The sequence below is a fragment of the Balaenoptera ricei genome, chromosome 21, assembly GCF_028023285.1.
Source record: "Balaenoptera ricei isolate mBalRic1 chromosome 21, mBalRic1.hap2, whole genome shotgun sequence".
NCBI lineage: Eukaryota > Metazoa > Chordata > Mammalia > Artiodactyla > Balaenopteridae > Balaenoptera > Balaenoptera ricei.
This window is the reverse complement of record NC_082659.1, coordinates 14,060,223-14,085,197: the sequence shown is the minus strand read 5'-3', so window position 1 is coordinate 14,085,197 and position 24,975 is coordinate 14,060,223. Positions and strand designations below refer to the sequence as shown.

Sequence of the window (24,975 nt, the reverse complement as noted above, 5' to 3'; positions counted from 1 at the left end):
GCTGTCCCCACACACGACAGCCATGGTAGCTCAAGGTATTTGCTTTCTCCCCCTTTGTAGCAGGCCTTCCACAAATACCTGCCACATCAGACAGCCTCTCAGAAGACGTCTGCTTAAATATGCTTCAAAAACATACAACCTTCACACAGCTCACCTCCTGATGGGAGAAGAAGTCGCGAGGGAGTCTTTCCAGAAATGAGGACAATGAAAAAGTGGATTTTTTCCCCTGCACGTCGATAACCTTGAGGTAGTCAGGAGAAGGGCTCAAAAAGGCATAAAGTGCTTCACTCTGACACAGTCTTTCATCTGAAAGCAGACTCTGTGGGAGAGAGAGGGTTAATTCCTCCTGCGTGGTTCGTCGTGCGCTGCGCGCCACCAGGAGCGAAGGCAAAGACGTGACTGTCCCGGGAATTTACTTTCATCGCAATTCTGAACCTAAAACCACTTCCCTTTCCTCCTGAAATAAAATATATTAGATCAGTTCTCACTGAGCTTGATGGCAAACAGCGCTCTGTGGGTTAATTGGGGCGCCCTGATCGTGCTCAGGGCGACGTGAAGTCTCACTGTGCGAACCGCCTGCGGGTCCAGGGGCTGCCGCCTTTGAAAGTCATCTGTGGGCTTCCCTGGTGGCGCAGTGGTTGAGAGTCTGCCTGCCAATGCAGGGGACACAGGTTCGAGCCCTGGTCTGGGAAGATCTCACATGCCGCGGAGCAACTAGGCCCATGTGCCACAACTACTGAGCCTGCGCGTCTGGAGCCTGTGCTCCGCAACAAGAGAGGCCGCGATAGTGAGAGGCCCGTGCACCGCAATGAAGAGTGGCCCCCACTCGCCGCAACTGGAGAAAGCCCTCGCACAGAAACGAAGACCCAACACAGCCATAAATAAATAAATTAATTTTTAAAAAAAAAGTCATCTGTGTTTTTCGCACACTCCCCAGGGATCCCACCCAACCCTTTCATGGCTACGTGTGGACTTTGTACATCAGCTGAAGAAAGAGCTCTGGCTTGTCACATGGTGGTAACTGCCTGCCAGGCAGTAGTTTTCTGTCCCTGTGCTCCACCTTCCACAGGCAGCGTATGTTTACATAATTTTATAACTGTTTTTATTGGCCCGTAAACTGGAAATTTGCTCAAGTTCTCTGTACTTCTCTGGCCTTAGGAGAAAGGAAAGGAGAACATGCATCAAGTTTACGTACAAAGCAAGTGCTACCGGTAAGACAGGAAAATTAACAATGTGACCACAAGAATGTGTAAATGTCTGGTACTCACAGATACAGGGTTTAGGAATAAATGAACCAATGAGAAATCCTGCCCCGTGGATGATGTAACCCCCCTGGGGGGCTGGAACACTGGGGTTCTGATGGCAGAACCCTCTCTGCTGGGAGAACAGGTTACATTCTGGTCCCAGAGGAGTTGGTCCATGATGTTCACATTATATTTGTTCAGACGAAGCTTGAAATCTGATAAACCCTGTGACCCTCCCTAGAAAAGCACCTCCGAGCGTGCCCAATAGTGCCACACTGGGGACGGGGGTCCCGGGGCACCCCCCCCACCCCCGCATTCCAGTGGTTGTCAGCTTCCTGTGTCCTGCAGAAGACTGGCCTGAAGATGCAGGTTCTGCCTCAGACGTGGGGAAGGAGATTTCGGGGACAGGCAGTTGGGGTCACTACTGCCTTCCCGGGCAGGCCCCTGAGCCTTTATTCCTTTTGTAGAGCATTAAATGCTCAGTTGTATGTGAGGGTGGATTAGGAGGAGTGAGATAGTCTCCTTCCACCTTGATTTCCTTTAGCTAATCTCCACTCCAACACTCTTTTATCAAATAGTAGGAAATGATAACCAATGTAAGTCTCAAATAATGCAAGCAACATAAATAAGGAAATCATTAAGGATGACAAGTCTTTGGACTGAGTTATATTCTATCATGAAGGAAAATAACCAAATTGAACATGTATGAGAAGTTAGAAATGTTCTCAAAGATTATGTCTATGGGGCAAGGTATAATTGGTATCTTGTCTCATCTTTAAGCTGAGAATATAATCCTAATCCCCAATCCTTCCCCCCAAAGGCTTAGAGCACGTTGTTCTACACAGGTGGAGCCTCTAAGAGGACTAGTCAGTGGAAGATGAGGAGAGTAAAACATTCCAGGAAGAGCGAACAGCACACGCACACCCAGAAGTGGGTACCGCGCTACTGCGGGGACGGCTAGAGTAAGCTGCCTGTGTGTGAGGGACAACTGGCTAGATTATTATCTATTATCAGTATACCTCAAAGGGAACCATGTGTCATGTATAAATACTCACACAAACATACACTCAATGGAATCCTCTTTTCTGGAAGGTCCTGTGGACCTAATAATATCTGCCTTTCAGACTAAACCTTTTGCATCTTGCTTTTCCTGTTTGCAGCTGGTGGGATGATATTTTGAAACTTCAGTCTGCTGTGTAATCTACCTAAAGTTATTAAATAGTGAGCACTTTCACATAAAGTCTTTGAGGAAATGAAAAGCAATTTAAACCATTACTTTCTGACTTACAGTCCTCTTGATCAAAAGACAAATGGCCCCTTGAGATGCCCCTTCCACCTCTTCAGGCCCCATCCTCGCCCACGCCACCTACTGGCAGCTCAGAGCACATGCTTCTCTTGGCACCAGGGCAGGAATCACTAACCCATTTCCATCACCAGCAACCCAACAGGGGCACGAGTGACCCCTCCCCGCATCCCCAAAAGTGCAGGGGGCACCCCAGTCTCTGCAGCACAACTGGAAAGGCAGCTGAAGGGCTGGAAGCGCCGAACAACCCGAGACCCTCCCTCCCCCAACAGCAGAGGCTGGAAGGAAAGGGAAGCATCAGCTGCAAGATCCCAGAGCTACACACGTGGGGCTTCACAAGCTTGGATTTTGAATAATACATATTCGTTTCACAAACAAGACCTTTAGTTCATCTGAACGATTTAATCAGGTACAATGCTTGAGTGGGTTTAATATTTCCTAGATGTTCTGAATCAGCAACGAGATGGTAATATTTCAGTTTTAAATTCTCTCCTGTAATAGCATTTAAACATTAATGATTCTCTATCCCAGTTCTGCCATAATTAAACTCAGAAAGTTTTTCAAAGGTGCAATTATTTTATTTCCTGAGGGAAATATATACATATACATATATATATACACACACACATTTATATATTTATAAAAAATACATATATATTTAGAGAGAGATGAATATATGAGAGAAAAATAGTTAGAAACACTTGCGAGGGAACTCTAGCTAAAATGTACCTACTTTAACTATGATTCACACCCTGATCCAACTGAATATAACATAACCTTTACTAAGAATCTGGCAACATCCGTTATTAAGTCTCAGGACTTCTAGCTACTACTGCATTGGCAAAAAGTGTTTCACAAGGCAAAGGTCCATGCCCCCCAAGAACTATACGGGCTTTGGGGGCCATGGTGTGAGCAACTTAACTATACCCTGAATACAGAGGCCCCAGCTAGGGAAAAAATAAATAGTGGTTTGCTACTGGAGACAGCATACCTTTGTCCGGTCTTATGCTCTAAAGATAGAGTGAAAGAAACCAGTTATGCATTTAGAGAAAATAAGGAGACTATCTTTAGAACCTTGCAGTAGGCAAGGATTTCTCCACAAGCACAAAAGGCATTCACCACAAAAGGAAAAAAAATGGATAAATTGGACTAAATTAAATTGAGAATTTATGCTCATTAAGAGACCGAAAAGGCAACCCACAGAAAGAAGATAGCCACAGCACATATGCTCTGACAAGAGACGCACATCCAAAACACACACGAAACTCCTGCAAAGCGATACGGAAAAGACAGGCAACACGACAGAAGAGCAGACACAACTTTAACTTCACAAAAGAAACCGTCCAGTGTGGAGTGAACAGAAGCCCGCATGCCGCTGGTGAGAGTGTACAAACCGCTACGGCCACTCAGAAAAACTGAAAAACCCAAATGCCTAGGGATTCCCCAGCAGCTATCCACCAAAAGCCAAGCGCTGGCAGCTCATTAACAGCCTCCAGCTGGAAACTCTCCGAACGCCCATCAACAAGAGCAGGAACAGACTGCAGGGGGTTCACGCCAGGAGAAGCCCGTTCAACAATGAAAACGGGAACAAAAATGAAACCAAAGAACGGTCTGCAACTGAAACAGCCCTATGGGAGGACCTCAGGCCCACGATCCCGAGTGAAGGGTGTCCACTCATGTGAAGTTCAAAACCAGCTGTAACTGCGTGGTCGTGAGTCGGGACCACGGTTACCTGTGGTGACGCTGGCGGGACTGGTGACACTGTCTCTGGGACTAGGTGCTAGTTACGAGGGTGTGTCCAGTTTGTGAAAATGGAGAAAGCCGTACACGTGGTATCTGCATTTTCTGTCTGTAGAGTATACATATATATACACACATATACATATATATATAGCACCAAAAAAAAAAACCCAGAACCCAAAACCAAAGATATTTTGAGGATCTGTCCTGACCTGTGAGAACAGGAAGCAAACAGGCAAACTCTTAGAATGATGACAGTTCAACCCCCAATAACCCCAAATAACTAATTTTCCTCCCATATCCAGAAAGTTTGCTTACCTGTAAAAACTTATTTAATTGATTCTTTGACTTTTCCATAAACTTTTGATCTACAGATTTGAAAGGCAGCTTGCTAAGAGAAGGCAACTGGACTTTTTTTAAAGAAGGGAAACACTGTGAGGGAAAAAAAATTAAATGTTAGTATATTGAAATTACATTTAAATCTTTAAAAAAATTTTAGATTTTTAGTAAGAACAAACCGAGTATCCTCTTCCTATACTAGGTTCCTCTGAGACTGAAGGCCTTGAAAACCTACCGGTTCTAACCAGGCTCAAGGAATCCGGAGGAACAGGACATGTGACGAAAAAAGCTAACGCCCGTCCCTGGACTTACAAACGCCTGGAAGCTGGAAACTGTGGAGCTGGGCTGGGAAGGTGGGTCTGCACCACAGGCACGGAGCACAGTGTGTGGGGTACGGACACGTGGCTCCCAGCAAGAACTTTTCTCTTAGAATGTGTTTTGTTTACAACGTCTCTGTAAAAAGTTATCAAGGTTGACAAAAGAAGACCATGGAAAGAAAGAATAACTCAGGTTGTAGCTTTATTACTGCCTTCAAGGGCAAACTGCAGAATGTAAATATAGTAATAATAATAAAATATGTTAACAGATAATAAACTTCCGTTTGTGGATTAAATCCTGCGTTCTGCCAGGCACTGTGCTAGAGGCTTGGTGTGTGTACAGCTCTGAGTCACCCCTATTTTACATGTGAGACGACTGAGGGTCAGGAGTGAAACCCACATCCATCTGACCGTAAAGTCTGATCTCAGTGCCAATGCCCACAGGACTCTGCAGTCTGCCCCTCAGACGCCAGGAGGACAGTGGGTTCCAAATGCTCCAGACGCTGCCTCTTCACTAAGGCACTGGGGCCACTGGAATATGCTGACTAGATCGCTGGTGCTGAAAAGTAAGTGAGCACAGAGTCTGCCTGCAACGGCCTTCCCTCCTGCTGTTTTCAGGGTCACAGCAGCCCCGCCAGGGACCTATCACAGCTGTCAACAGGAAGAGTTCTTTCAAAAAATGAAAACTCCCAAAAAAAGAAAGTAAGTAAGAAAAAAAAACTCATACAATAGGAAATACCAAAGGTGAGAGAAGAACCCCAGGAATCAGGCCACAGAGGAAGAAAGATAATGAGACAAAAGGACAGACGTGAAATTATATAAGGCTTGTTTCCTCTAATGTTTCAGAGCAATTGTTTTTGATAGAAATTACTGATTAAAAGTGTTTTTAAAAAACCACCCTAGAAGAAAAGGTGAAAGGAAACAGACATATTTCCTTTGCAGAAGAAGGGTCTGAGAGGTGACCGCAGGGTTTTACCAGCATCAGTTCATTCTGAGCAAGAGAAAAATGGACTTAAATGAAGGTAGAAACAACTGAAGAACCCTTTAATTGCTGGGGTAAAGGGAAATTAGCTCCAGCAGATGGAGAGTTAGAGAAGATGCAACTCCTGAGAAAAATGGGAAAATCATGAATGGAAACTAAGACAACCTGGATTCTAGTCCTGGTTTGGCCATTATGTATACATCCTATGATGAGTCAGTTAAACTCTCTGGGATCACGTTCCCTCATCTATCAAATAAAAGAACTGACCTAGATTAGTAGCTTTCAAACATTTTAAACTAAAATCCACAGTAGGAAATACACACCACATTGCAACCCACAATGCACATGCAGATACATGCATCCATATATTACATAATACACACACCTAGGCGTAACAATACACACACCCAAACATATACACATCCATACATGCAATACACATATCCATACATGCACTATACACATCCATATATGCAATATACACAACCATACTTATACACACCCAGACATACAATACACACACCCAGACATACACACATCCATATATGCAAAATACACACCCATACTTATAATATACACCCCCATACTTATAATATACACACCCATAAAACTGAAGCAAAAGTACCATGAAACAACGCTCATTACTACAACTACTGTAACTACTACTAATAAAAACAAATAATGTTTACTATGTGCAGCACATTCTTCTAAATGCTCTGTACATGCTTATTCCCCTCATTCTTACAACAGCTCTGTGAGATAGGTAAGGAAGGCACTATTAATATCTGTATTCTACTGATAAGGAAAAAGAGGTATAAAGAGATAGAGCGACAGGCCCAGGTCACAGAGCTGGCAAATAGTAAAGCGAGGATCCACACTGGATCCAAACTCGAGCAGCCAGGCTGCAGAGTCTGTGCTCTCACCCACCGCACTCTACTGATTCAATTCCTTTATGTGATGAAATGCAATATATTCTATCCTCTTTCTATTGCTGCAACCCAGAATTGACCTCACTAACCCCAGTGGGTCACAACTGGCAGCTTTGAAACCACTGGCCATCGATGCTCCCCAGCTCTCCTCCAGCTCTGGGGTTCTGGGGGGTTCAACGGAGGTCAGACAATTATCTATCCTGAAGGATTTAGACTAGACTAGATGGTTGATCTTCAAGTAAATTTCTAAACGTCAAGCTGAAAATGCCACTTTGCCAGTATCAACAGCAAAGGAGAAAGATGAATCAGTTTCTTTGTGTGTAAAAATTAAAATGAGCTCTTAAATCTCTTCTTCAGTTATTCTAAATCTGTGTTCACAAGAATTCATACCTCACTAAGTTTCCGGTGTAAATTCTGAAACTCACTGAGCCTTCTGGGGACCGTCCAGTTCTTAGTTTCAACTCCTCCAACTTCTTGTAAGCTTACCATGACAAAGTAACAGGGCATTTGTTCACCATTCTCTTCTGTAACCTTGGAAAAACAGACAAACACAACAGCAACGAAAGCATGGTGAGCGACACGGTAGGCAAGACATTTAAGTGGCCCCCAGGACCTCCCTCTCCCTGGTATGTATGCCCCACATGGTCCCAGGACTTGAAAATGATGGGTTCTAGTCTGGCAGTTAGGGTATGTTACATGGACAGCCAACCTTCAACTAGGGCCTAATCCTAACCATATGGGCCCTTTCAAAGCAGAGGGATTTCTCTGGCGAGTAGCAGAAGAGGAATCAGAGGAAGCACGAGAAAGACCTGACACGTTGTGCCACTGTGAAGACGGAGAGGGCCACGCGGAAAGGGTCTGGGAGTGTTGCCAGGAACTGAGGGCAACATCGTGCTGACAGCAAAAGAACAGAGTCCTCAGTCCCACAACCACCAGGAACTGAGTCCTGCTAACGACCTGAATGGACCTGGAAGTGGATTTTCCCCAGATTCTTCAGACAAGAACTCAGTCTGGCCAGCAACCTGATTTCAGCCTTACGATGCAGAGAACACAGTCAGACAGCGCTGGACTTTCAACCTACAGAATTGTGAGCTAATAAACGGGTGATGTTTTGAGCCATGAAATGCGTGGTAATTTGCTGTGCAGCAAAAGAAAACTAACATAGCAGACTTAACATCCTAACTGGGTTTCCTTGAAAAAGCAAATTAACAGGAAGCGAACAGGTGTGAGAGACCAAAATCTCTCTCAGAGAAGGATGAGGGTTTCCCCAGTTTAATACATGATTCCACAAACTGTGATTTCCATTTTCGAGAAATTTCACATTGGGAGACCTAATTTCCCCTACCTCCCAACTTAGGATAATTCTTAAACACTTACACACACACCCTATCATAATTCAGAATAGCCACCATTGCTCTTAATGTAAATGGATAAGAGAAGAAACAAAAAGAAAATACATTGAATCTAAGCTTGAATTAGTGTCATGAACCGAATTAGAGACAAAGAATCAACAGAAAGGCAAGGGAAGGAGATGCCGGACTTGCTGAGCGCCAGCTGAGCCCCACCAGGTAGGACCACTGTCCCTCTGTGAGGACGGGAGGTGGAGGCCAGCACACAGCTCACAGCGGCTCAGCCCGTCTCAGAGCTCCAGGGAGGTTGGCACGAGGTAAACACATCCTCCACACGTCCCCACACGGGGCTGCTTCGTGAACTCTCGGCAGTCAGGTGACTCCTCTGGGTCCATTTCCTTTATCTTTTCAGGGACCAAGGTCGCAGCCAGCTCCTGAGTGATAACTGATCACCAGGGCAAAGGGCCTTGTGAGGGTTTTTCCTCCTCTCCTCCCTCCCTCAGTATTTGCCTTTGGAAGATAGTTATAATAAACTGTGAAATGTCAGAGGCAGCTCTAGGCAAAGGTGAGAAGGTGACAGAACGTGTGCTCTCTGCCCTCCAAGGGCCTCCTCTGTTACCTTTTGACATCACATTCCCTGAGCCCCCCTTCCTAGATGTCCACCCCAGAGATAACTCCATCTGCAGTGACCAAGCGTTTCCACATGGTATTCCAGGCTCTGTGCAACCTTCCCTACCCACTGCCCTCACCTCCCCTCAAGAAAGGTATCTGGCCCTGCAGCTCACCTTAAAGGAAGGCTCAACAAGCACCAAAGACACACTAAGGGCGCTTGGTAAGCTCTCACATAACACGTGTGCTTTCAGGCTGGCTCCTGGAGAACATGCGTGGTTTTGCTGCCTAAACTAGAAGGGAATTTAAGATTGTGAATTCTAAGCCTTTCCCCCAGTAAGAGTGTCAGGCCACTGAGTTGACGGGAAAAGCAGGGATGGACACATAAGTTGGGCAGATGGGCCCTTGCAAATCTCAGGAGCTGAGTATTTGACCAGCCATTTGAGGCAATGATGGGGCCAAACAGTCACAATGACTTATTCAGGATCTTGTCATTTGTGTGCTATACGGTGGACCGGACTTTCTTGTTTTCTTTTAATTAATTTTATTGGAGTAGAGTTGATTTACAATGTTGTGTTAGTTTCAGGTGTACAGCAAAGTGATTCAGTTATACATATACATCTATTCATTCTTTTTCAGATTCTTTTCCCATATAGATTATTACAGAATATTGAGTAGAGTTCCCTGTGCTATACAGTAGGTCCTTGTTGGTTATCTATCTTACATATAGTAGTGTGTGTGTGTGTTCATCCCAAACTCCTATTTTATCCCTGCCCCACTGCCATGTTTCCCCTTCGGTAACCATAAGTTTCTTTTAGAAATCTGTGAGTCTGTTTCTTTTGTAAATAAGTTAATTTATATCATTTTTAAAAATTAGATTCTACATATGAGTGACATCATATGATATTTGTCTTTCTCTGTCTGACTTACTTCACTTAGTAACATCATCTCTAGGTACGCTGGACCTGACCTTCGTCTCCAGGTTTCGACAGTCGGGCAGGTGGGAAGGAAGGAGTTGTCAACACTAACAATGTAAATGCGTAGAAATATCTTTCCTTTAAATGAAATTATTTTTACAGACAAAAGAAAAGGGATACAGTGTATTCTGAAAACTATTATCCCATATCCCTCAGAGAATAGCAAAATATTTTCTACTTCAAGGGAAAAAATATTCATTATTAAAGATCTGAGAGCAACTGACATTTGAGCCACTGAAGTCAGCAGGATGGATCAATCAGAAACACATTAAAAATTTTTCATCTCCAAATTTCAAGCAGTGCTTTCCATTTTATTTCAACCCTCAGTGGAAAAGTAAATTGGTAATTCAAGGACATTAATTGTTCCTATCTGAAAGTTGCTTATGATTCCAATGAACAAGGACAACTTTCTGTCTGAAGTGGAGGGAGATCAGATCTACACCAGGCAACCCAGTAACAGCTCCCAGTCATGAACCAGAGTGAAAATACGGGGTGAGGAAGGCAAGACCAATGCAGTCTAGAAGAATGAATATAAGTTTTCTATTCCCAACCTTAATTATTTAGAACAAAATCTTGTCTGATAAAGTCAAACTTAAAACTTTGGAAATAAATACCTAATAAACTGGGAAGAAAAGCAGACAAACCTACCTCTCCACTGGTGATGGAGGCTTTCCACATACCGAGGTTCTCACACCACCAATCTGTTCTTGCCATGTGCAGCTGAAGTTCTGTGCGTTCTTTCTCTATTAGAATTATTTCCTCCTTCAACTTAGAAACAATCTGCCACAGGAAAAACATCCTGGGAGTTATGAAACCATCTAAAATGCTATGCAATTCAGCAAAGTAGCAGGATACAAAATCAACACACAAAAATCAGCTGTGTTTCTATACACCAGCAATGAATAATTCAAAAAGGAAATTAAGAAAACAATTCCATTCACAATAGCATAAAAAATAATAAAATACTTAGGAATGAACTTAAGCAAGGAGGTGAAAGACTTCTATGATGAAAACTACAGAACACTGATGAAAGAAGTTAAAAGAGATATAAATAAATGGAAAGACATCCCATGTTCATGGATTGGAAGACTAAATATTGCTAAGACTCAATGCTACCCAAAGCAATCCACAGTTTCAACACAATCTCCATCAAAATTCCAATGATGCTTTTGCACAAATAGAAAAATCCATCCTAAAATTCATGTGGAATCTCAAGGGAAACTGAATAGCCAAAACAATCTTGAAGAAGAACCACGAAGTTGAAGGACTTACACTTCCTGATTTCAAAATTTACTGCAAAGCTACACTAATCAAAACAGTATGCTATTGGTATAAAGACAGACATATACAAATGGAATAGAATAGACAGCCAAGAAATAAACCCTTGCATATATGATCAAATGATTTTCAACGAGGGTGCCAAGACCATAAGTGGGAAAGGACAGTCTTTTCCACAAATGGTGTTGAGAAAACTGGATCATCACCACATGCAAAACAATGGAGTTGGGCCCTTACATAATACCATATACAAAGGTTAACTCAAAATAGATCAAAGACCTACTAGTAAGGCTAAAACTATAAAATTCTTAGAAGAAAACATGGAGGAGTTTCATGACATGGGATTGGCAATGATTTCTTGGCTATGACACCAAAGGCACAGACAACAAGAGAAAATACAGGCAAACTGGACTTCATAAATTTTTAAAACTTTTGTGCAAAGAACACTATCAACACAGGAAAAAGGCAACTCACAGAATGGGAGAAAATATTTGCAAATCACTTATTTGATAGGGGGCTAATATCCAGAATATATAGAGAACTCCTAAAACTCAACAACAAAAAACAACCTGATTCAAAAATGGGCAACGTACTTGAATAGACATTTCTCCAGAGAAAACAGATAAATAGCCAAAAAGCACATAAAAAGATGCTCAACATTACTAATCATTAGGGAAATGCAAATCAAAACCACAATGAGATACCACCTCACACCCATTAGAACAAATGCTATCAAAAAACAGAAAGTAACAAGTGCCGGTAAGGATACCGAGAAACTGGAACCCTTATGTGCTGCTGGTGAGAAGGTAAAATGGTGCAGTCACTATGGAAAACAATACAGAGATTCCTAAAAAATTAAAAACAGAACTACCAGATGACCCAGCAATACCCCAAAGAAGTGAAAGCAGGGTCTTGAGATATTTGTACATCCATGTTCAAGGCAGCATTTCTTACCATAGCCAAAATGTGGAAGCAAACCAAGTGTCCATCAATGGATAAATGAATAAACAAAATGTTGTATATACATGCAATTGAATATTAGCCTTAAAAAGGAATGAAATTCTGACACATGCTACCATATGGATGAATCTTGAGTACATTATGCTAAGGGAAACAAACCAGTCACAAAAGGACAAACACTGAATGATTCTACTCACAGGAGGTACTTAGAGTAGTTAAATTCATAAGAGGCAAAGGGAGAACGGTGGTTGCCAGGGACTGGGGGTAAGGGGATGGGGAATTACTGTTTACTGGGTATAGAGTTTCAGTTTTGCAAGATGAAAAGGAATTCTGGAGATGGATGGTGGTGCTGGTTATACAACAATGTGAATATACTTAATGCCAGTGAATTGTACACATGGTAAATTTTAGGTAAATTTTATGTTATGTATACTTGGCTACAATTTAAAAAAATAAATAATTTAAAAAAAATTCTATGCTCACCGTCTCCTTGGATCTCTTTTAATGAGAAAACCTATAAGGTTATGCAACTCTGTAGTTTGAGGACAGCAGCTTTGCCTCAACTTTGCCTCATGGCTGCATGTTCAACTCTCCTAAACATGCGGCCGCAAGGACCCCCCTCAGAAAGCCTGCAGGAAGCACACCCTGCGTTTTATCACCAGTGAGGGCTGTAATGTTCAGTTCCACAGTCAGCACATTTGCTCCCCAAGGGCAGGTGTTAGACTCTGTTTCACTGATTCTTCATGGTGACCAGCATAGCCTCCTGCACTCACTCATCACTCAGGCTTCTGAATGCACATTCAGAAAGTGCCAGAGGAGATCACTTTGGGAAAGCAAAGAGTGCCAGCCATTCCTACGTTAGGGAAACCTCCTTTTTCGACCAAAGAGGCATGAACACAAAGCAAAAAGCCACACCACCCCCTTGGGTGTGAGGAATGCCAGAGAGTGAGATGCTGTTTACATTTTTTAAACTTTCAAATTCTTTTGGTTTCTAGCGAAACAATCTATTTCTTGCATAATTCTGGGAGGTGCTCTAAGTTGTACTCGCAGTGTTCAAAAGAAAAAAAATTTTTAAGACTGTCCTTGCAGAGTTAACTCACTTCCAGAAACAACTGTGGCACAAGGGGAAGCTCGGCCCCTTCCCCAAAGGCACTGTAGGCAAGTCGAACAAAAGACACAGAGTTACAGCTGAGGATGGGGAAGAACCCCAAATCATAATAGATAAAAGACAAATGCTTTGCTAATTCTATACTAGAAGCAAAAACAGAAACAAAAAACAAAAAAAAAAAACAAAAAAAGCCAATGGAACTTAGAGTTGAAATTCTTTTTAAAGAAACACTTCTCAACATAAACTGAAAACTACTATTTATCAAATTAGAAAAATGGAAACTTTTAAAGACAACCTTGAAAGCAGAAGAGTTACCTTCTTGTCAGGTTTTGGTGCATTTTGAATAGAATTTAGAGCTTGCCTCTTATAGTCAAGTTTCTCATTTAGTTCTCGCAGTTTGTTTACAGCAAAACTGGTTTGTTCATTAATCCGACTGGTGCCTTCATCCACAGATGCCTCACCAGCCTCACCTCCTGGGTCCTGGGGGAAAACATCACATGAACCACCATATCTTACAGTGGTGGAATAGTCCCTAAGTATTACCTATAGTATAGGTTCTAGATCATTACAATACACTGCTCCAAAGCACTGGATTCCACTAAGAATCCATGGTAGAAAGCCTAGAAGTAGACTGTTATTTCTCAGCTAAGTGAAAAAGCAAAGGATCAATATTTAGAATCAAAGTAACTGGTATTTGGAATTACAGTGAAAAAAAGAAACATTTAATAGCCTAGCGAAAGGCCACACCACTATTTCCCAAATGGTATACCCAAGGGAACCTGCACAGAACAAGGAAGGCAACTGAGTTATCTTCCCAACTCAACCCAAATGTTCTGTGCCTAAACTTTGGCAAAAAACACTGAGACCTGGCTTTCTTTTGGTCTCCTAAGAATATTATGAAAAATTCATGCGTGTCCCTTTAAAATAGAATTTCCGGGCTTCCCTGGTGGCGTGGTGGTTGAGAATCCGCCTGCCAATGCAAGGGACACGGATTCGAGCCCTGGTCCGGGAAGATCCCACATGCCACGGAGCAACTAAGCCCGTGCGCTAATGAGCCTGTGCTCTAGAGCCCGCGAGCCACAACTACTGAGACCATGCGCTGCATCTACTGATGCCCCCGTGCTCTAGGGCCTGTGCTCCGCAACAAGAGAAGCCACCGCACCGCAACGAAGAGTAGCCCCCACTCGCCGCAACTAGAGAAAGCCCACGCACAGCAACGAAGACACAACACAGCCAAAAATAATAAATAAATAAATAAAAATAAATTTAAAGAAAAAAGATGTGCATGTCTTAATCTTCAGAACCTATGACTACATTAAAATAGAATTTCCAAATTCCCACTAGTGAAAGTATTTTCAGTATACACTTTGCTCAGTCCTTATTTTTACTAATCAACAGGTAGATTATTTTACAAGTAAAATGGTTAGCGTTGAAAGTGACTTAAGATTCATAAAGGACTACATAATTTGGAAAAACCTGAACAGATTACCAACAAATAGCATATCAGTCATTAGACTCATGAGCAGCAACAGCATGAAGAGAACTGCTGAGAACTGTCTTCTGGTTCATTTACTCCCTAACTTTCTTCCAGATTTTTTTCTTCTGATTTTTATGAATTGTAACAAACAGTAAAAGAAATTTTTCAAAGAAAAATAAAGTATTAATAATCACAGAACACCAAGCATTTCTGTATATTCTTTCTAACCCTTGTCCATGAGTATATATACTATGACATCATCCTACTCCTCGTATACATTCAAGAGGGTACTCTGCCTTTTTCGTATAATATACCAGGCTGTATATTTGAGGGTACTGTAGTCTTCACAGTTATAACAGCTATGGCTGCATAGTATTCTATGAATTGATAATATACTGAGGCACATCCTATTGCTATGGGTTGATTCTGCTTTTTTGCCTTCCCAGATACTAAAATAAACTCCACAGTGCATACACTTTTTTTTTTTTTTTCCCTACATTTTAGTTCTTTTCACAGGGTAAGTTTCTAGAAGTGGGACTACTGGAACAAAGCGTAGGAGCTTTCAAAAGCTCAGTGAGGGCTTCCCTGGTGGCGCAGTGGTTGGGAGTCCTCCTGCCAATGCAGGGGACACGGGTTCGAGCCCTGGCCCGGGAAGATCCCACATGTCGCAGAGCAGCTAAGCTCGTGCACCACAACTACTGAGCCTGTGCTCTAGAGGCCGCGAGCCACAAGTACTGAGCCCGTGCACCACAACTACTGAAGCCTGTGCGCCTAGAGCCCATGCTTCACAACAAGAGAAGCCACCGCAATGAGAAGCCCGTGCACCGCAATGAAGAGTAGCCCCCGCTCACTGCAACTAGAGAAAGCCCGCGCGCAGCAACGAAGACCCAAGGCAGCCAAAAATAAGTAAATAAATAAATTAATTAATTAATTAACTAATTAAAAAAATAAAAACCAGGCTGAGACGTTGGACCAAAGGTGGGGGTCGGGGGGAAGATCCGTGATACACACCACCCTTCTTTGAATCCTAGGCGAAGCTGCACATTTTTTCATGTTTGTTTACTATTTATTACCTTTCATATTAACTGTCAGTTCAAGTCCTTATTCAATTTATCTGTTGGGTATTATAATTTGGACAAACTTTTCACAACATTTGAATACTAACCATTTTAATTTCTGAGGTAGAGAGATCGGTTTGTTTTAGCTGTGCTATCCTAAAAATAAAATGCAATGAGTAAGGAGTTTTGGACCAATTAGTTCAGTGGTTTTATACACTGAAAATGTAAAGAACCAAGTAACAATACTTTTTTTCAAAAGTCTGAATGAATGAATTTACCAACAGTTCAGAGACATCTGCTTCTAATACCATCATGAACAAGTACCTGATTCCTCAGGGCTTGAGATACAGTGAACTGGACAGAAAGAAAGAATCCAAGATAAATTACAATCTTTCTATGGAAGGTGATTCTAAAACACTTTTCCTTTGTACCTTCAAACTCATATAGGTCATTAGTAGTAAAAGGGAGATGGCAACTGGGGCTATCCAAAATGATCCAGGACACTATAAGAAAATTAGACTTCAGGTATGGCTGGACAAGGTTTCTTTCAAAATATCTTAGTTTCATCTGATTTTTTTTTTAAACTCCAAAATATTTCCTGCAGACTCTTCCTGCATTCTCTCCCTCACCTCATTTCTTCCCCATCCTTTCTGTCTGTTCTCCAGCTGGACTGTTGTGCTGATAATGACTCTCTTACTTGGTCACAAATGTCCCACCCCACAGATTTTCTGCCCTCACTTGTCAGGAGTCAAACCCAGCTGTGTCTCAGGCAGACAGAGCAAGGGGCGGTCTCTGACTCAGCACCGGGTGGGGGTACCCAGCTGGTCAGAAGGACAAAGACAGAAGTGAGGACGAGAAGCAACAAGGAAATTCAACTTAAAGTTCCACTTAACGTGCTGTATGCTAAGACACAGAGAATGGACTTGAGGACACGGGGAGGGGGAAGGGTAAGCTGGGACGAAGTGAGAGAGTGGCATGGACATATGTACACTACCAAACACAAAATAGATAGCTAGTGGGAAGCAACCGCATAGCACAGCTCGGTGCTTTGTGACCACCTAGAGGGGTGGGAGGGAGACGCAAGAGGGAGGACATGTGGGGATATATGTATATGTATAGCTGATTCACTTCGTTATACAGCAGAAACTAACACAACATTGTAAAGCAATTATACTCCAATAAAGATGTTAAAAAAAGAAAAGTGCTGTATGCTAAAAGATAAAGGTGCACACCAAATCTGGCTCACACAATCTGTACCCACATAATCATATTCAAAGCTTATCCACTCAAAAGGGAGCAGAAAGTTAAACGTGACTCACCATTTCATCCTTGTTGGAAATCAACTGGGAGACATGTTTTTCTTCCTCTTTTATCATCAATTTCTCATACAGGTCACTGACAATAAATGAAGGGTAATACCTATCCTTCAGCGTCTCATAAACGTCTCCCTGGATTTTGCAGAACACTTCAATTCCTTTATTTCCTACAAGACACTGCTGGATTTCTTTGTAAAGTGATTTTTCCACAGATATTTCTTTGTTCTCCACGAAGAAATTCTGGTAAATTTCACCAACTAATTGTGGAATTTCGTTCTGAAAAGACAGGAAGATGAAGAAGGAGAAAGTAAGAAATACCATCTCTGAGAAGAACCATTTTCTTCCGAACTCTCTGCATTTTAAAGGTGGAAGGGAGACATGTAGAATGTGGGATGAGTGCGCAAAGGCTTTTGTGGGCACATTCAGGGTCAAGGGGTGAGTGTCAGACCCTGAAAAAACAACTGGTTCCTTAAAAGGAACACTTTACGTTGAACAGTTAACAAATGTAATTTCTTTTTAATGCTGGAAGGAAAAAGATAAGAGTGAGAACAGTTCTCTTCTTGCAGTGGATTCCTTCTCATAAATCTCAGTTCCACAGCAATACAATTTATCAGCTAAATTCAGTATGACTTTTTCATCTAGTATAAATAATTAGAAATGCCAACTTCTCACTCCAGAAGAAAGTCAATATAATAATTGTGTAATTAAAGAAAGCAAGAGAAATATTCTTCAGAATGATGACTTACTACATTGTAATCAAGCTTGTATTACACAGCTTGGTCTTAAACAAGGTCTCCGCCTAAGTGTACTAAGCCTAATTAGGAAGTGCAAACATCTGATTAACATAACCTTTACATTTCCGCTACAGACAACTTATTAACTCTAGAAATGTTATGAAAAGTCTTCGACGGTAGCAAAAAATAAAGACAAACGACTTAACGAATATTATGAATATAACAAGCAATCCGGAAGTTTTACATCCAAATCAGTGTTGCTAGGTCAAAGTATAGCTATTTGAGGAAGCTATATCCTCTTATTGCATTGACATTTTTCAACTTGTCTTCAGTAGTTTAGGAAAATTTTTTAGATTGCTCTTTTCAATATTCCTCTGAGAGCAGCCAAAAGTCAAGTTTGTAGTCAAGTCTGGTAAATAAAATACGTAATAAAGTTGGCAAATATAATATTGAGTAAAATGAGGTAATTTGTGGCTTATAAATTAACAATGAAAGACATTCCTAAGAAGATTTAAAAATACTATGAGACTGGATTTAGTTCCTTACCCAAAGTAGTTTGTAATTTATGATGTATTTTAAGTTGGTATTCAGCCCTAGCAACATTCAATATGAAGTGCAAATGAGTAATTTAATGTACATAGTGCTGTTTATGCTTACTTTAATAAGCCTCTCAAGAGTGGCATGGACATATATACACTACCAAATGTAAAATAGCTAGCTAGTGGGAAGCAGCCACATAGCACAGGGAGCTCAGCTCGGTGCTTTGTGACCACCTAGAGGGGTGGGATAGGGAGGGTGGGAGGGAGACGCAAGAGGGAGGAGATATGGGGATATATGTACATGTATAGCTGATTCACTTTGTTTTAAAGCAGAAACTAACACACCATTGTAAAGCAATTACACTCCAATAAAGATGTTAAAAATAAGCCTCTCAAAAATGCATGTATTATATATGTTGTACATATTGTTATATATGTTTTTAGACATATATATACACACATATATATTTCACATTCTTCAATTTAATTCTTAAATATATGCTGAGAACTTGCCAAGCGCAAAACACAATGCTTATTGTTGGGCTTTGCGCTGTAATAGGCATCTGTAACCAAAAATTATTTTTTGTCTTCCTTAACACAATCATATTTTAAATTAAATAAAAGGAGGACAGTTGTGTAAAATGTGCACTTTATGATATTAAAAATAACAAGGTTATGAGATTGAAGTATAGGTGATAAGACCAAATTTATTATAACAGCCACATGGGTAAGTATATGCCTTTTTTTATAATGGGTTAAAAAATAACTACCTGAAACTAAATTCAATAATTGGCGATATTTGTAAATCTTTTTTCCTTGACTACACATTCAAAAGCACTTTTTGTAAAAATGAAATCTAATTCTATTTACCATTATGGGCTAGAACATAATGCCAATAATATATTTGGTTTAAAGTATTCCTTTAATGTATCTTATCTTACAGCTTTATTGAGAAACACAGACATACTGCCTAACATACAAGTTTTCATCGGCTAGTGATGAATATTCCTTCGGGCCTATATATCCTACCTTGTTAGCATTCTTTAAATATTCCACAGACTCCCAAAAGCTCATCAGAGCTCTCTTGTCCATCCTTTCCATGTACGTTCGAAAGTGCTCTCGGTAGGAAGTACTGGCCAAGATATCTTCGAAATGAAGAATCTATGAAGGGAATTTAAGAGAAAGTTTTTAAAAATCATTTTTTTTTATTTTTAACAAACTCATTTATTTATTTATTTATTTTTTTTTTTTTGGCTGTGTTGGGTCTTCGTTTCTGTGCGAGGGCTTTCTCTAATTGCGGCAAGCGGGGGCCACTCTTCATCGCGGTGCGCGGGCCTCTAACTATCGTGGCCTCTCTTGTTGCGGAGCACAGGCTCCAGACGCGCAGGCTCAGTAGTTGTGGCTCACGGGCCTAGTTGCTCCGCGGCATGTGGGATCTTCCCAGACCAGGGCTCGAACCCGTGTCCCCTGCATTAGCAGGCAGATTCTCAACCACTGCGCCACCAGGGAAGCCCAAAAAATCAAATTTTAAATATCAGTTTGCTTTAACTTCCAATGGATTAACTTCTACATTCAGGAAAAAATGTCTCATTTTCTAAGTTCATAGTCAATGTAATACAGTACTTCTCTCACCTTCCTACATTTTAAATTTAAAAAGTTTATTGAATATTCAAAATGCACATATTCAATAAATACCAATTTTCTATTAATCATTCACTCATTCAGCAAAAGATTTATTTGGCATCTACTCTGTATCAGGCACATTTCTAGGAAATGAAACAGACAAAAATCCCTGCCTTATGGGATGTATTGCTAAAAGCAATCGTGCCAATAATAGAAAAAGTGAAGAGAAATATATAAAAGACCAGGAAGCTGGAGCCTAATAATTTGGCATTTTTGCTTTCCATCCTATTTTCATATAGCTGAGGAAATCTACAAATGATTTCATACCTTGTCTTTTTGTTTATAATATCACATTCATTTAAAAAAATCTTTTGTATGCATCATTTTAATTGGCCCATAAAAGTATTGTAGAGATGTATCAAAATTACTCCTTTGTTTACTATTTTGAATGTTTACAGAAAAGAAAAACCACTATCTGAAGACACAGTGAGATCAATCTTGAGTATGGACTGCTATAATATGAGAAAGCAGGTGAGCTTCATAATAATTCATGACTCAACTAGGAGAAATGCCTCAAATTAATTTACAAGGAATTTAACTCCTATACCCTTAGTTATTAATTAGTAATAAAAATGATGTCTATGTATACTTCAACGAAAAGAAAACTTACATTTAAGATTTTTAAAATTAATATTGTGGCGATTGGAAAAATTTCAGAAATGTTACCAGTTAAGATCTTTCTAAAATCAAGTGCATATGATCAACGCATGTTCAACTCTTTCTACCACTGACAGTAAATCCTCAATCTGTTTTGTGGGCAGAAAGGGGCAGGCATTTTTCTAACAACTTTTGATAACTAAGTAATCAAAAGGGATCCCTTGCTACAGACCATTAATATTTAGGATTTAGTTTACTAACTTTGGGAGACCGTAGCATGTATCCTCACTTTATGTAAACCTACCAGTGAAGCATTTTTAAGTACAAACCCTAACTGTACAGGCTCCAAAGACATCTGAAGGCTCCCACATCACCTCTGGCGAGGAATGACAGGTCACTCGGACAGCAATCCATTTTTAACATGGGGAGGAGCTGAGCAGGAAAGACACTCAACAATTCTAAGGAAGTCTTCCCAGTATAATTTCATGGATTGAAATGAATTTCAAGTTAGATACAAATCCACATATTTGCAAAATCAAGTCCAAAACATGTTCTAAAATATTAGCCACTTTTAGATTCTTTTATTGTGTCTTATGAACACTCTTATGTTTAGTTCTAGAAGTGCAAATATATACAAATAAATGACAGCAAATATATCTCAAGTCTAACTAAACATCTGATATATCTCATATCTTAGCTGGTGAATTAACCAAGTTCTCCACTCCATTTGTTTTCTATTTTCTCTTGAAGCCTGCATGAGCCGTTCACTGATTCACACCTACACTAACGGTGTGGGGCTGGGTGACCAGGATAAGGAGACTGCACACTTCTGAGGCAAATGTGTTAACGAGAGATGAACTCAATCTCATTGTGTTAATTTGAGATGAACTAATCTCAGTAATTCTGAGACTGTTGTGTGGAAGTGGGAAGAAAAGACTGGGTAGGTCCAAGTTGACACTACTGCTAAATATATGATTTAAAAAAAAAAAATATATATATATATATATATAGACAATGTAATACCAATTAACATTTACTAAGGGCTTCCATATAGCAAACACTGTGCTCTTGCATTAATTTCCTTCTGTTGGATCAGCACGTTTCCTTCTGTCCTAAGACTTCTGGTAATTCTGGGAGGGCTGATGCCACAATCAATAATCTCTGGGCAGACGACAAAAAATTGTCCTGGTGGATGTCTCATATGCCGAAGGCCGTGAAGTATTTCAGGCTGGAAGGTAGCCTATGAAGGCAGATTGTTCTTTATTCCCCTTCAGGGATTTTTATTTACTCCTTTTTCACTATCTCCCAAACCCATTGGATCTGGTTTCATGATGCGTACTCTATTAACCTAGTTTTATGTTTTGTGTGTATTACCCCTTGACCAGCAGGTTAATTTTTCTCTAAGAAATATATCCCCTAAGCACTCAAAAGTACCACAAGGCCTAGAAGAGTAAGTAAATGTGCTCTTAAAACACCCAACATGTTACCAAGAGGGACCCAGGCCCAAGATTCTCTAGCTGCCGAATATCTACGATACATTCATGAGACTATCTATGGCGTACTAATGAGAACGTGGAGAATTAGAACCTTGAGACTGATGTTTTATCCCAAAAGGAGAGATCACAATTGGATTTCTCTTACATTTATAACATCACTAAACATACCCCCGAATAATTACTGCCAGTAATAACAAATGTTTATTAAGTGCTCGTTATACACCAAGTACCATACTTACCATTTCATGTGCATTATTTAATTTAATGATTATCATGCCCTGTAGGGTATGTACAGTTAACCCTACTTTACAAATAGAGTACAGAGAGGCTAACTAACTTGCCCAAAGTCAATCCCCAGCAGATCTGGGATTAAAAGCCAGGCTTTCTGACTCAGTAGCACAGCTTCTTAACTATAATAAAATACTTACGCTCTTTAAGAAATTACCTGATTTGTATTCAGGCCAAAAAATTTAGCAAACTAAAAACAGTGTGGAAGTCAAGAAGGAAAGATGGACTGAGAGCTCTACAAGAGTTCTGGGAGAAACAAAGCCAGGGAATCTTGTCACATGCAAGTGCAGAGGCCTGGGCTACACTCAGATTTGTGAATCAACTAGATCTGGGTTTTTATCTAGTCTGCCTCTTCCTATCCACGTGCCCTTATTAGGTAACTTACTTCAACCAGCTGTTTCTTCACCTGTAAAATGGGGACATGGAGTACATATTCACAGCACTGTGGAGAGAGCTAAGTAAAATAACCTATAATAAGACCTTCTACTTCACTGGTGGTAATTTCTACCCAATTCGTAGTGAGTAACCTGACTAAGCCCTTGAAAATATAAATATGCTCCTCTGGGATTGTGGGAAGGCAAAAGGGGGACAGTAAAACACACACAGGCATGTGCACACACACGCACCCCACACCAAGAAATACAGCTACTTGACTCATAAAAGTAAACATGTGAGTCTATGTTCTGGAATATATGTCTTAGGTTAAATACCAAGAAGTGAAAAGACTGTCTATGTGATTAAACCAGTGTTCGTAACAAACATGAAACAGCAAAACAAGAAACTACAAAGTTCTACCTTCTGGCTTTGAGGTCCTTCCCCCTCATCCAAAGCCCCATCCTCTTGCTGGTCGTAGGCAGGGCCTCCCAGGATTCTGATCCTCTTCTCACACTGCTTCTTTGCCACAGTCAGTTGGTTAATGTACCTTTTCATGTTCCTGGCCCTCAGGAGATCAGCCTTCATGGCAGCAGTTTCTTTACCTTGAATGAGATAGATGCATAGTACACATTCAGAGGACAAGGTACAAAAGAGGGAACACAGCGACTGTGGGCCAAATTAATGTCTGATGTGGTACATTCTGAGCAGCAGTGGGTACTAATGGACAGCCACTATGGAAAACAATATGAAGGTGCCTCAAAAAATTAAAAATAGAACAACCATATGATCCAGCAATTCCACTCCTGAGTATGTATCCAAAGAAAATGAAAACACTAATTCAAAAAGATATAGGCACCCCGATGTTCACAGCAGCATTACTTACAATAGCCAAGATACAGAAGCAACCTAAGTGACCATCAACAGATGAACAGATAAAGAAGATGTGATATACATATATATTGGGTGGGCCAAAAGGTTTGTTCGTTTTTTTCCGTAAGATGGCTCTAGTAGCACTTAGTTGTCTTTATCTTCATTTGAAACAATTTCATTAGATTGTATGTGACGGCTGTCACATCAGCGTGCATTTAAAAAAAGACTTATCAAGATTGGTGAATTTTTGTGTAGCCGTTTTAATATTGAAAATGGAAGAAAAAAGCAACATTTTTGGCATATTATTCTTTGTCATTTCAAGAAAGGTAAAAACACAACTGAAATGCAAAAAAAGATTTGTGCAGTATATGGAGAAGATGTTGTGACTGATTGAACGTGTCAAAAGTGGTCTGCGAAGTTTCGTGCTGGAGATTTCTCACTGGACGATGCTCCATGGGCGGGTAGACCAGTTGAAGTTGATAGCGATCAAATCGAAACAATAATTGAGAACAATCAATGTTATACCACGCGGGAGATAGCCAACATACTCAAAATATCCAAACCAAGCATTGAAAATCATTCGCACCAGCTTGGTTTTATGTTAATCGCTTTGATGTTTGGGTTCCACGTAAGTTAAGCAAAAAAAAACCTTCTTGACCATATTTCCGCATGCGATTCTCTACTGAAACGTAATGAAAACGTTCCATTTTAAAAACAAATTGTGACGGGCGACGAAAAGTGGATACTGTACAATAATGTGGAACAGAAGAGATCGTGGGGCAAGTGAAATGAACCACCACCAACCACACTAAAGGCTGGTCTTCATCCAAAGAAGATGATGTTGTGTATATGGTGGGATTGGAAGGGAGTCCTCTATCATGAGCTCCTTCTGGAAAACCAAACAATTAATTCCAACAAGCACTACTCTTGATTAGACCAACCGAAAGTAGCACTCGACAAAAAGCAACCAGAATTAGTCAAGAGAAAACGCATAATCTTCCATCAGGATAACGCAAGACTGCATGTTTCTTTGATGACCAGGCAAAAACTGTTACAGCTTGGCTGGGAAGTTCTGATTCATCCACCGTATTCACCAGACATTGCAACTTCAGATTTCCATTTATTTCAGTCTTTACAAACTTCTCTTAATGGAAAAAAAGTCAATTCCCTGGAAGACTGTAAAAGGCACCTGGAACAGTTCTTTGCTCAAAAAATAAGTTTTGGGAAGGTGGAGTTATGAAGTTGCCTGAAAAATGGCAGAAGGTAGTGGAACAAAAGGATGAATACATTGTTCAGTAAAGTTCTTCATGAAAATGAAAAATGTGTCTTTTATTTTTACTTAAAAAACCAAAGGCACTTTTTGACCCACCCAATATATATAATGGAATATTACTCAGCCATAAAAAG

General features: G+C 40.6%; 1 protein-coding gene across 6 annotated transcripts in view; it reads right to left on the bottom strand.

The window, feature by feature from the left end:
- The window catches only part of SNX25 (sorting nexin 25), a 113,165-nt gene that overhangs the window by 10,114 nt on the left and 78,076 nt on the right, over window positions 1-24,975 (bottom strand). For 2 of the 6 annotated variants that reach the window (XM_059909734.1, XM_059909737.1), the window contains 8 exons: window positions 23,119-23,300; window positions 19,289-19,420; window positions 16,990-17,262; window positions 13,451-13,615; window positions 10,438-10,569; window positions 7,245-7,385; window positions 4,606-4,719; window positions 155-319 (listed from right to left, as the gene is read on the bottom strand). In XM_059909734.1, the coding sequence (XP_059765717.1) occupies window positions 155-319; window positions 4,606-4,719; window positions 7,245-7,385; window positions 10,438-10,569; window positions 13,451-13,615; window positions 16,990-17,262; window positions 19,289-19,420; window positions 23,119-23,300 (1,304 nt within the window). Of the gene's footprint in view, window positions 1-154; window positions 320-3,257; window positions 4,500-4,605; window positions 4,720-7,244; window positions 7,386-10,437; window positions 10,570-13,450; window positions 13,616-15,800; window positions 15,827-15,948; window positions 16,025-16,989; window positions 17,263-19,288; window positions 19,421-23,118; window positions 23,301-24,975 lie in introns of those variants that run through there. The other 4 variants (XM_059909738.1, XM_059909735.1, XM_059909736.1 and 1 more) reach the window with 4 other exon arrangements.